At 35.5% G+C, this 13,527-nt stretch overlaps 1 protein-coding gene across 5 annotated transcripts in view; it reads left to right on the forward strand.

Moving 5' to 3' along the window:
• LOC109848049 (TBC1 domain family member 8B-like) overlaps window positions 1-11,996 on the forward strand; it is a 15,074-nt gene extending 3,078 nt beyond the window's left edge. For 3 of the 5 annotated variants that reach the window (XM_020417326.1, XM_020417330.1, XM_020417329.1), the window contains 13 exons: window positions 714-772; window positions 939-1,005; window positions 1,153-1,204; window positions 1,322-1,414; window positions 1,548-1,631; window positions 1,731-2,134; window positions 5,934-5,995; window positions 7,117-7,186; window positions 8,163-8,243; window positions 8,328-8,429; window positions 10,094-10,224; window positions 10,505-10,592; window positions 11,245-11,996. In XM_020417326.1, coding sequence (XP_020272915.1) covers window positions 714-772; window positions 939-1,005; window positions 1,153-1,204; window positions 1,322-1,414; window positions 1,548-1,631; window positions 1,731-2,134; window positions 5,934-5,995; window positions 7,117-7,186; window positions 8,163-8,243; window positions 8,328-8,429; window positions 10,094-10,224; window positions 10,505-10,592; window positions 11,245-11,430 — 1,479 coding nt within the window. In that variant the 3' untranslated portion in view covers window positions 11,431-11,996. Of the gene's footprint in view, window positions 1-713; window positions 773-938; window positions 1,006-1,152; window positions 1,205-1,321; window positions 1,415-1,547; window positions 1,632-1,730; window positions 2,135-5,933; window positions 5,996-7,116; window positions 7,187-8,162; window positions 8,244-8,315; window positions 8,430-10,083; window positions 10,225-10,504; window positions 10,593-11,244 lie in introns of those variants that run through there. The other 2 variants (XR_002248680.1, XM_020417327.1) reach the window with 2 other exon arrangements.

Raw genomic sequence — 13,527 nt, forward strand, 5'->3', positions numbered from 1 at the left:
GTCTCAAGTTAATTGCTAAAATTGAGTGAGAAGTCACTGTAGAAACTCTATAGTTCAGTTTACTAGAGCAAAAATACTACTAGGATAAGTAACCTCATCAGAGTCTTGTATTGGACTGTTTAGCCTGACATTTATTATTTAAATGTGAAATATTTATTCTTTGACCTTAAATCTGCTATATACTACTGGAACAGATATACTTGAGAAATGAAAATATGAATAAGGTCTTCGGCAACTAGATTTTATGCATGTTCCTCATATTATCCATCTGATTGTTTACAGCTTCAAATTTGCCTCTCTTTAACAAATAAAAATATTCAGATTGATTGAAGTAGTCTCATCTGCGGAACCGTAATTGAATATGGTTCTCTCTAGAAGCTTCCTTTTCTTCTTCCTTTTCTTTTCTCCTGGTCTCATGCATGGGATTTAGATGCACACAACCCTCTTTTTCTTGTTATAATACTAGGCCTATTCTTATGTATTTTGGATATTACGTACTTCAACCTTTGTTTCTGGGACATCATTGTGATTCTCAGAGTTATCTGACTTACTAGTGATTGATAGGTTTTACCTTTTGTTATGTGCTTCTGTGACATGTAGCTTTGGTGCATCAGTTGGTGTATCTTTCTCTAATTAATGTTTTTCACTTCTTTTTGCATTATTTAACTTTTTGTAGAACTTATTTCTCATAGTCTATCATTATATGCCCACAGGCCATGAACTTCTTTGCAGGCTTGTTACTGTTGCTGATGCCAGAGGAAAACGCTTTTTGGTATGTTTGCTTTACCAGAAAAAACCCTGTAGTAGTGTACATTATTGAAGATTAGTTACTTGAAGGCTGAACATGATGTGATTTTTACAACAAGAAATATTACTTGTAGCAAAAGAAGATAGATGCATCCGGTCTTTTGGTCCTAAGTGTAAATGATTTCTGTCAGGACCTTAATGGGTTTAATTGATGACTATTTTGATGGCTACTATTCTGAGGAAATGATAGAATCTCAGGTAATCATCTCTCGCATGTTCTGTGTGGCGTGCCAAACATTTTCTTGGTTTTCTTCTGATCCTGTGAACTTAAGTTGTAGTTAATTAAATAATGCATTTAGCTGCTTCTTAATATCACATGTTTGTGTATTCATCTATCCTTTTCAGGTGGATCAACTTGTTTTTGAGGAGTTAGTGAACGAGAAATTCTCAAAACTGGGTTAGTATTATGATGTAAAATATGCATATTGGTTCCATCATTATCTTTTGCGTATGCATATGTTTCATAGATAACATATACTAGACACTTATGCATTTTTTCGATGCTTCTTTGTAGTTAATCATCTAGATTACCTCGGTGTTCAAGTGGCATGGGTTACTGGAGCTTGGTTCCTTTCCATTTTTATGAATATGCTTCCCTGGGAAAGTGGTCAGGTTTTATGTCATGTCACTTAATATTCCATTAAGAAAAATGGTTTTTGTGTAGTTTTGTTTGTATCTTCCTCTTAAGCTAATATTATGATGTCATGCAAACATCTTTGTTCCTGATCTCCATAATTCAGTTATTCGTATCTGGGATGTCCTTCTCTTTGATGGTAACCGGGTGATGATATTTCGGACGGCTCTTGCTTTGCTGGAGTTATATGGTACTGGGTAAATCACTTTGGGTTTTTATAATGGTCTAGCATATTGATTTAAAAATATTGACAAGAATCAGTTGGGAATTACTGGGATCTGTCACCTAGGACCTGCATTGGTGACAACTAAGGATGCTGGAGATGCAATTACATTACTGCAATCCCTTGCTGGATCAACCTTTGACAGCAGCCAACTTGTCCTGACAGCTTGTATGGGTTACCAAGGTGTGAATGAAATAAGATTGCAAGAGTTACGAAACAAACATCGGCCAGATGTTTTAGCTGCTATGGAGGAAAGGGCTCAAGGACTTGCTTCTAAGGACTCCAAGGGCCTTGCATCTAAACTATATAGCTTCAAACATGATCCAGGATCATTACTACAAGAGACCAATTCCAAAGAAGGAGAAGGTAAGACACATCCAAATGGGGATATGCAGGCCGAATTTGAGCGATACTTCAATGGTCATGTTGCTGAAACGGAGTTGGATTCTGTACCTGATCTTCAAGAACAAGTAATTTTTTATTTCCTAAACTTAAAATATGATTGTCTTCCTTTCTGAAAAGTGCAAGACGAACAAATGCTACAGTAATGCAATGCAGCATCATCCCATGTATACCTTTATATACGAATTGTACAGTCTAGATATTGCCTGCTTATTTCAACGTTATAATCTGTTGGGAGTAGACTTGAGCATACTGTGATAACAACAAAGAACCCACAGATCATGGATCTGATTCTCAGAAATAAAGAAACTAGCCAATAACTGAAATCCTTTAGCGATCATAATATTAAGTGACACTGATAAATTCTCACTGCGGTGAATTTAGCTACAACACTAGTTAGCCTCTTCTCTAATTACCAATCAAATAAATAATTGGAGAAAACTAATCTTTCCATCCTTTCCAGCTCTTGGTTTGACCAATCCAAACCCATGAATGTTTTACTTTTACCTAATAACTAAAACATCTCTCTTACCAGAAAACTGTTATTCAGTGAAATTCAAAATCTTCTCCCTGTTTAGCTGTAGCACTTGTTTTTTTTTCAGTGATGTAATTGTAACTTAGCTATGTTGCATATTACCTTCTTCTATTTCTGACCATGTTTTCTCCATTCAGTTGAACTTGAGTTTGATCTAAATCTACAGAGCAAGCACCATATCTGTACATGTTTTTTTATTTAAATCACTGCCAAAGCATTTTATCCCCTGAATACTTTTGCTCTTGGAGGCATTTTATCAACTTTAGGCAACTGTAGCCATGAGGTATTCTGTTAAAGATATATGCACAATCAGTAGAAAAATAGCATAATTCACAATTTATTTCAGATATAGGTTGTTACTTAGTATCTGCAAGTTCGGTGATACATAATGCATTACGACTGTTTATGGAAATATCTAGATATTTGTGACTCGTATCACATTCTGACTGCATGTAAATCACATGAATGGCTATGTAATACATATGACTAATTTGTGGTAGCTCTCACAAAAACATAATTCAAAATCTATTGTTCTAAAGAGTTACAAAGTTTATGTTTCGAAAACAATAACAGTCTGAAGTCCTTCTGGTGGTCTTGAGGTTTTTTAGAATCTGATGTGATATTTTTTTGTCTTTTATATTAGACAAAGTTAGTGTTATACTTTTCCTTTACATTTTTGTTGCTACAACCTAATTACAAAATTGGGATAGCTGAATTGGGATTAATTTCTTTAATCACTTAAATGTTTATTTCTTAGTCAACGTTTCAAGGTCAAGATACATGCACTGCTTAGAGTTTGTATGCATATTGTATAGACATAGATTGGCTAGCCGATATTATGATGCACAATAAATCAAAACAGATGAGAAGTAGGCAACTAAGGTTCATGTCCTGATTTCTTGACAGTGTTAAGCGGACTTTAGCCATTGCAATCTTGAATAAAGTCACCATACCCTCAATTGCATGATTGAGGGACGATTTATGTTAGAATGGAAGAATGTTTCGAATTTTGATAACTCATTTGTTTTTTTATTCACAGTTTAAAAGTTGCCTCTACACCCAAAATCAGAACTTGACATATATAATAACTGTAGACATATCATTTATTTTACGAAATATGGAAAATTTTCCATTGTATATAGCCTATTATATCTTGGTGATAGCCTATACTAGATGCATGGCATTTTTTTATTACAAATAACAGATTTTGTGATGCCTCTCTAATAGTCCCACGTCGTGAAATTAATAGAGTTTAAGAGGGTTCAAATGATGGATCTTGACTTCTTGAGGGCCAAGTGCAGCAGTAACTAGTCAATTTTGGTGTTGGATTGAGCTAAACCATATGTTGCATTCTGTAGGTCCTAGGGCTTACATAGCATTAGTGGGCTAGCGAGCCCTAGGTGTGATAGATGTTAGTGGGTTGTTTTCAAGATCACAAAAAGCACTAGGCAGCCTAGGTGTCGTACCTGGCGAGCTAAGGTGGGGAGCCTTGGCATTTTCTTTTTTTATTTTTTAATTACAATCAATATTATTAAAGGTGCTAACTACCATGAGATGCCAAACTAGCGCCTAGCATCTATGTACTAGAACTAGGAGGATTTTTTTAAAATGGTGATGAAAAGATGTTGTTAAAGGTCGAAGGAGTTAGATGAGGTGTTTGTAGTTGGTGTAGGAGGCCAAGGAGGTGAAGGTAGCAATAGAGAAAATCACGGTCAAGACATGTGCCATCTGTGTAAGCGGTCGCTGCTCCCCTAGGCTCGCTCAAGATCTAGGTGGGCAGCGCTTAGGTAGCCTAGGTACCGCCTCGATCTAGGTGGGAGCCCAGGTGGGTTATGGGGTAGCTTTTTAAAACATGGGGTTGTTTTTGGGAGTAAAATAAAGCTAAATTTTGAGAAACTACTATGAACTTTGGGTTGGTTCTAAATACCTAACGTGTACTTTTTTTTATTACACAATTATCATAAACTTGCATGTTGTCTAGAAGACTACTCTGATCTTTCATAAAACTATGATGAACTCCGTAGATACATGACTAGAAAAGCTCATTCTAGTTTTAAAGATAGGTTACAAAGTAGTTAGTGAAATTTAGCCATACAAGTCAGGTTGAGGAATTTGGAAAAACAAAAGCAATTTGAAACTAGGCAATATAATCATAAATCAATTTCAAAACTAGTAACCAACTGTTTACAGAATTTTCTTGCTCAAATATGTATGTTATAGGTTGCCACCTGTGTTGCATGGGTACAAGCTACATACACTCTCTTTCTCTCCTGCTATATATATATATATATATGGAAAATATGTATATGAGCTAACAGACCATCTTGTAATAATGTAAAATGGACTATCGGCTAAATGCCCATGCTGAGCCCCCCTTTAGTCACATTGGGATGGGCGCTCACATGGCAATGAGCTGGTAGCTTATTTTGCCCAGAGTGAGAAACTGCTAACTCATACCCAGTATCCTATATATATATATATATATATTATATATATTATATATATATATATATAATATATATATATATATATATATATATATATATGTGTGTGTGTGTGTGTGTGGTGCTGTGTGTGGTGTGTGTGTGTGGTTGTGTGTGCGCCTGCGCGCGCGTGCGTGTGCATGTGATGCGCGTCGCGTATGTGCGCACACGCACATGTCCTTGTGTCTGCCTGCGTGCATGTGCGCGCATGTGTGCGTGTAGACTATAAATTGGAAAATCACTAGTTTTTGAACTAGACATCCAAACAATCCTTCAAAGTCATAATTCGGAATCTGACATATGTCCAACAAGTTTTAAGAAGTGGATGTGAAGTGTTGGATATATGTCCAAAAAGGCCTTTTAAATTAAAACATGTATTATATAATTGAGTATATGCCCAAATAAATGTATGCATAATTGCATATATGCAAGGAGTGTCTAGGTAGTTTAGGTATGGTTATGGTTACAGATACGTGTCAGGTATGGGTATGGCTTCAGATTAGAAGTACCCATGTAACCTAGGTTGCACTTAAAATTGATGGGCATGGACTCCTACTCCATTGATAGTTTTGGTCTTCAAACATGTTTTGTTTCAATTCACGCTATTGAGGATGAAGATTGTGATAACAATCTTGCTGGTATACAAGCATCACCAGTTTTGGAAGGAAAAAATTGCATAAAAGTATCAATGGTATTTTTAATAAATAATATATGAATGTATTGTCATTTTTTTATTGGTGTGCATGTTGGTTTATTCCCATTGAAGCATGCAATATGAACATTACCTTTTTCTTATGTTGTTCACTATTGTTTTAATTTTCTGGAATTTATATAGCGAATTTGGTACAGATCACATGGTTGAAGGTCGAGTTGTGCAAACTGTTGGAGGAGAAAAGATCCACTATTCTCAGGTTTCCACTTGCTTGCATTTTAGATTGTCTATTTTCTCTTAAAGGGCTTCAAGTTCATCAGATACCATCATGCAACAATATAAATAAGACATATATTTTTTAATTTATTTGAGGAATCTGATTCCTGTATTGTAGCATTTCCAAGTGCAATTTGCAATATGCTTTGGTTTGTGGCAATATCATTTTTTTGTTGGATGTCTCGGAGGAAGCATTTTCTACCACATAAATTTTGGTTTTGAGTTTTTCCACAAGACCTTCACCATCTGGGATTTTTATTCCTCACTGAAATATTGATCATATCATCTAGGATCCTTGAACTTTTGCTCCTGGAATCTCTTCATTTCGTATAGTATTTTAATTCCCTTATATAATGTAACGCTCGCTCTTCTAATTTGACAACCTCCTACTGTGTCCAGAAATTGTTGTGATTGATATATCATTTTATATTTTGATTCTCATCCTAACACTTTTGCTTAATGTGTGGGATATTTTTCTCTTTTTCAATTCTGGTTCCTTTGTGGTGGGCCATTTGGATGGCTTTCTTTTCTACCTAATTTTTTTTAAACATTTGTAGAGATGTTTTCTTGGGAACAGCAGTTCAAAGACATGTGCAAAACTAGGTCACAAATGGCGCCTTTATTTCCCAAAATTTCTCTTCAGATGAGAATGTTAGGGACATGTCCGTACACATAATTTCAGTCTTTTTGTTACCATTCGAGCCTTGTACTTTTACCAGCATCCATCTTATGCTGGCCCACTTCCAAAAATGCAAATATTAGGGAACATACCAAGAGTACAGAATGTTAGAGCTCAGATTTCTTAAGGAATTCTACATCATTTGAATGATGCCTGCTGTTTATGCATTTTGCGGTTTGTCTCTTAACTAAAATTCGTTTATATTGTTTACCACTGTCCGGTCATTTAATCATTCTCGATTTGAACTTTGTTTGTCCAACACTTGTAGTTTTAGTGAAGTGACCGCTTCATGCTAGCATGCTACTTCCAATAACATTTATACTTCGAGATACATCACAATATACCTTTTCAGAAGTTGGCATTTGATTCACTTCTTGATTTTTCAAAATCTCAGTATACTTGTTTGTTCATTGTCTCTTAATCAGAGCAGAAGAACTGGAGACAGCATTGATGGAGATGGTAAAGCAGGATAATCGACGCACGTTGACTGCCAAAGTAACAATGCTGATTTGCTAGCTTGTGCTATTCAACTATTAATTTTGTCAAATTTTGCGTGTTCTATCATCTATGTATTGGAAAGTGTGAACCATTCCAATTATTATTGGAGTTGAGAAATCTCTGAAACAAGTCACTTAAACTGAAGAAAAAGAAAGGTAAGACAGAAACTTCCAGATTACCAAAAAGTTGAAAATAAAGAAAAGAAATGGACACAGAAAACAGCAAGATTTCTTTCAGGGTAGGAAACAAAACGGTGCTGACCATAGGCCAGATTATAAGATCCTATTTCCTCGTATTAAAATGAAACTTCTCGAAAACAACTGTATCTTTCTCATTTACATTCTGATTAGGTGGTTTGATCTGGATTCAAAGTTCAAATATATTCAACATGCTATCTAATGAACCTGATGTCGTCATAAATTTGTCAATGTCAGCTAATAATTACCACACTTTAGATGAAATTGATGAGTTGCTTATGGGCATCTCCAGGAATTAAGAAACAGCGGCGTGCTACAGTAGGTTCTAATCCTGGTAGCTTCTTTCTGATTGCCTCAGGATTCAGTTTAGGGTAACTGGTAAAAGCTGATGAGCTAAACATATACTTTCGAGTTTTGAACTACTAATTAGTTTTGTCGACAGATTCCAATTCTGTGAGTTCCTTCTGGGTACAGGTTGAATCTGGTCTCGTTCTGTTGTCATTCTCCATGAGTTTTAATTATGGTTTTTGAATTGGTATTTGGTAATACAATCTTATTTATAAATCACCTCTACTTTAAACATAAGGCCCATACAGATGGTCCAAGATTTGACTTGAAATATGTGTCATTTCAAATCCTTGCTGGAGAAATTCTTGTTCTCAACGTTGCCTAATGAGACTCGAGCTTAGATGGAACTTTGGTGTTCATAATATAGATCACTATCCTTCTCCAATCATAATCTGTACTTCTTTCAACTTTATTCTTTCACTTGATAGGTGGAGCAGTTAGAGCAAGAGGCAGCTGAGTTGCGGAAGGCCCTTTCAGAAAAGCAGGAGCAAGAGAGTGCAATGCTTGAGGTTTCTCCTTTTCTTCATATACATCTTTGCATGGACACCTTAAAGTGCTTGATGTGTGAGTTGATGTTCCAGTAACTAATATAGGTCTTGATGCGGGTTGAACAAGAACAAAAGGTAGCAGAGGATGCTCGTATTTCTGCTGAGCAAGATGCTGCTGCTCAACGATATGCCGCTAATGTGCTACAGGTTCTTCTCTTCTTTGAAGATCTGATTTATGCTTCACTGAATGCCTTATTTGTCTTTTTTTCTCTAGTCTAAGTAATTTAATAACTCAATGACCTTTGGATGGAAAATAACCTGTAACTTGAAACTCTTTCTTCTATCTAAAACATCTGTATGTCTCTACTAATTGGTGCCAAACTACCAGTGTGTCCCAGGCTAGTGCTTCCTTGTCCTTCAGTATGCTTTTACCTAATCCAGCATGCTGATTCAAGATTGATTTTGGGGTTTGCACATTTAATAATGCCTTTAAAATTGTGATTCTATAAAATATCATTGTGCAGACCTTCCCAATTGGGCATTAGAAACTTTATGATTAGATTGAGCTAGAATTTATTACAGCTGAATGGAGAAAAATATTTATATCACTTATAAGGAAAATAAAAGCATCTCAATTATAGAAATTTCAACCCAGGTAGGTTGACCATTAATGCACCTCAACTTTCAGGTATTCCATTTCTCAGGTCATGTCATTAGGGAGAGTATTTCTGTTTGTCACCCTCACCCAGTTCATAAGGTGATTAGGAATGTGCTGCGTGACAAATAATAATAGTCATTAAAGAAACGATAAACCATACATCAGGATGGTCAGTGAGGAAAGCATTAATAAGTGTGCTAAGCGACATGATCATACTTAAATGGAGTTATCTAAGATGGAGCCAGTTATAGAAGATGGTTGCTAATTTAACCAAACCCAACTACTTTGGATAAAGATTTTGCTCCTGTTTATGTCGTAGCGAGGAAATTATGCTTGGCGAAAATATGTTAATCTTAGAAAGCAAACGAAGTTTTAGCAGGCTATGTGAGAAATTTTCTTGAACCTTAAATTCCTGTTTACCTTCAACAGAAACAACCTATAACAGAAACAATGTGTGGACCTCCCCTAGATAACCATGTATGTAGCTGAAGCCGGGAGGAAACTAGCTTGACATAATAATTAAACTTAAAATTTTCACAGACAAGTCAGCCTTGAAATTAACAGCATCAGAATACAATCAACCAAAGAAGCAATTTGCTAGAAGCCTAGAATTTAATCCTACCAATTCCAACAATGTTAACGTAACAGATCTCATGAACATAACATGTCAGTTCTTTTTTGTTTCTTTAGCATCAGAAATAGGGATGAATAGGAAACTATTAAACAGATCTCATGAACGTAACATGTCGGTTCTTTTTTTGTTTCTTTAGCATCAGAAATAGGGATGAATAGGAAACTTAGACTAAGGATAGCATATCCAGTGATTGAAATTTTCATCTCATGGTTCCAGTGGTAAAACTAAGTTGGCACGCAATGCTCTCTGTGTTGTAGAAACCAAACAAACAGTGGATCTCCTCAGCTATTCTTCGTAAACCTCCCTTCCCAGTTACTTGGTCTCTGCTTCTGCATTAACTTTGTGTGTTTGTTTCTGGCGTAACTACTTTGTTGACTTTATGTGTGTGCACGTACACACCATAAAGTAAAGCCATCATGGTAAAATGCACAATGAAAGCACATCAACAGCTAATGTGTTGATTGTATTTTCAAAATTCAAACTTTATTCAAGAAGTTTCTAGCCAAACTCGAGTATACATATCATTCTTTTTTCCTCTACTTTTTTATGGTTTTATACACTCTTACCAGATGCATGCAGGAAAAATATGAAGAAGCTATGATTTTATATGGACAAATGGAGAAGAGGGCTGTAATGGCTGAAACAATGTTGGAGGCTACAATTCAGTATAATTCTAGTCAACTCAAAGTCTCTGCACCTTCATCTCCAAGGTACTGGTTTTGTTGTTCATTTGGTACCATTTCTTTTTGAAGAATTACTGTAAGGCCACTGTTTCTGATTAAAACAGGCCTGGTTATAGTGAATTACGTCTATTTATCCTTCTGCATTCATCTTATATTCATAGGAAATGTTCAAAATTGAAGTGGTGAATTTGAGTATTACCATACTAACTGTCTATTGTTACATTATAGTCCATATTTGTCATGGAAATATTGTCTAGCATTAATAGAAAATTCAAATTTTCTCACAACTTGAATGCTCTTTTTGTAGAACCCCACGGCAAGAATCCTCTCAAGATGCGCCCGTCAGAAGGATAAGCTTACTTTCTCCCTTTGTTGGATGGCGTGACAGGAGCAAGGTAAGTCTCTGAAACCTGTTTTCTCTTTTCATCCTAATTAATGGAGCTTTTTCCGCTCGGTCACATGCACAGTAGTAACAGCATCATTTGGAGAATTGATATAGCGCTTTATGATTTAAAAATAAACTCCTAAACAGGGCAACTTTGTGCATGGCCATTTCTAGAAGACAGAAATCTAGCTGGCTGGCTGTAGCATCTGAATGGCCATGAACTTTAAACTCATGCTGTTAATAGGCTTAGTGATCATTTGCTTTTCGTACTCATGCCAAATAAGAAGCAATAACAATGAAAGAGGATGGATAACTAATACCACCCATTTTTTTGGCATGAATCCTGTGTCATGTGGGCAAAGAATGCTTTTTGACAAATAAATGGCACACACAAGGACACATGGCATGGAATTTGCAAATTATTAAAAATAACTAATCGGGCTGTGATTAGTTCGGTTACCAGATTTTTATTGAATAACTAGGTATTTCCTGAGTTGGCAGATGCAACTATTGAATTTTTATGCTCCTTGAAAGTCTAAATTTCCATTCTCTGAGAAAGCATGGTACTCCATGCTTTTTATACCGTAGGTATTTGCTTCAGAATATCAGATTGTTCTTTTGGTCTTACTGTTTGCATCCTTTGTACTTTATATAAACGCTAGGGCAAACCAAGCAACTCTGAGGATTCCAGCGTAGGCAAAAACTCAAATAGCAGAGAGGGAAGTGGCAAAACACCAAGAGAAGTGTTGAAAGAGCAACAAGCAAAGGCTGTGAATGATCAACAAGAAAAAGATGCTAACGATCAACAAGCAAAAGATGTTAATGATGAGCAAGCTGAGGGTGAATAGCACTCTTGACGTAGAGGAGCATCTAAACTCATCTAGTGGCCGAGAATGCTGCTATACCAGATTCGTCTAATTATAACGATTTCCTCAGCTATAAACAAGTTTCACGAGGAAATTGGGTGCCTACGCTACAGTATCAATTGGGTACGCAGTTTTTGTTCTACTTGATGGGCAAAATTCGTTCCTTAAATATCGTAAGCTCTGCCCGTGCTTTCTCAGAATACATCGAATCAAACCTTCAATTTTGTAAGGTGGATTTTCCTCCTGTCGGCCTGCTTGCAGAAGATTGTATGTTGTGATTCATTCCAGTATCTGTATAGTTGTGATCTACCTATGCAAAGAACATGCTCGAGGATGTTAGTTACCCATAAGATAATTGAGAATTACATTTCAAAAATTTTGTTCGTAATTCTCTTAGTAGACAACTGAAGGGCAATGTAAATTGTGTAGGAACTGAAGGCAATTATCTGTGTTTTCCTGTCAATAAACTGGTAAAAAGAGTGGATTTGTTTATATATTACAATATTTGTTTCTCTATGGAGGATATGGATACAAATATTACTGTGTTATATTTGTTTCCTTGCTGGGGATATATCTCTAGTGATTACAATCTGCATGTATTTGTTCTTTCAAGTGGATACAACCGAAAATAGCAGGACGTTCTGATGTAGGTATTAGTATATCTGTATTGCTTTAGACATGAACATCAGTGCAATATCATGAAAGATGAACCGAGGCAAGATTAGTGTTTGTACTTCTTCGTCTTCCTTTTTTTCCCCCCTTTTATATTGGCACGATGAAATGTGGTCGATTCTATATATTAGTAGCTCCGCCCGTGCAGTGCACACGCGAAAAAAATTATAGCAACACAAATGGTAAAATTCACTAAAAATCTCTTTGAAAATAAGTTTGTGGGGTTTATATAAAAAAGTATGGGAATATGTCTACAGCGATAAAAAAAAAGCTTAACCAGTCAATTATTTCTCGTATTTCCTTTTTCCCTCAAGAATGTGATTTAAAGAAAGAATGTGGTTTAATTGATTTGAGAATCTAGTTGCGAAAAAAAAAAGGATAGCTTAAACTTTTATATTAACAAAGTAAAGATATTTAATTTGAGAATTCGAAATAATTTAAAATCACAAATCTAGGGTCTTTTATAAAAAATCTTAATTTTATCATATCTGGCCTTATTTAAAGCTGATCATAGTGAGCTCGATCATACAAAAAAAATCATTCCATAGTCTCAAGCCAAAATCCTATTTTAGAGGAGGGCTTCTTTACAAGAAGTAATCTTTTATATTATTTTAATTATATAAAAAGAAAGAAGGTTTTTTTTTTGGGGGGGGTTGGGGGTGGGGGTTGTTGTTTGGGGGCCCAAAAAAGACAAAAGAATGAGTAAGAGAGGACAGATGTGAAGGAAGGACAAAATAGAGTTGGACCAGTTTTGAAGGGCGAAGTTTCTGTAGCATAAACAATTTTTTTTACATAATAACATAGCTTTCGTATAAAAATGGCTAAAATATCTCCTGTATGATGCCATTTAACCGGAGAAAGATTGATGGAAACAAAAATATTAGTGCAAAATGTTAGCAGTATTCGGAGTATTTAGTTATTTCCACCCCTCCAATAAGTGGGCCGGGGGTAACGGGCTGTTGCTTCATCATGCAAGAAAAAAAAGGCCTCAGGCTCGAAGTCCAGTAAAAAGTCAGCTATGTATTTGGTTGTATGAATTGTCTATATTCACTATTAATGTTCTTATTTTGTTATAATTTAGATACAACAGTCAAATCCAAGTCAGACTATTTATATACATTAAAACATAACAATTCAAACCTAGATTTCTCTTCTTAAAAAAAAATCGAAGTTATAGCTAGAGATACATTCAAATTAGGCTCCAAGCTAGTTCAAACTAATTAAGAATCATCCAAGAATTAACCTATGGCAATCCCCATCTCCATCATGGACTAAATCATCTCTAATTAGGCCGGTCACCTAAATTATCTTCTATCAATTATTCAAACTTCATTAAATATATATAGACCAAATGGATTGACATTGATTTCTAAAGAAACACAAGTCATGAAAATGAAAATGAAAATG

The sequence above is a fragment of the Asparagus officinalis genome, chromosome 7 (genome assembly GCF_001876935.1).
Source record: "Asparagus officinalis chromosome 7, Aspof.V1, whole genome shotgun sequence".
NCBI classification, from domain to species: Eukaryota; Viridiplantae; Streptophyta; class Magnoliopsida; order Asparagales; family Asparagaceae; genus Asparagus; species Asparagus officinalis.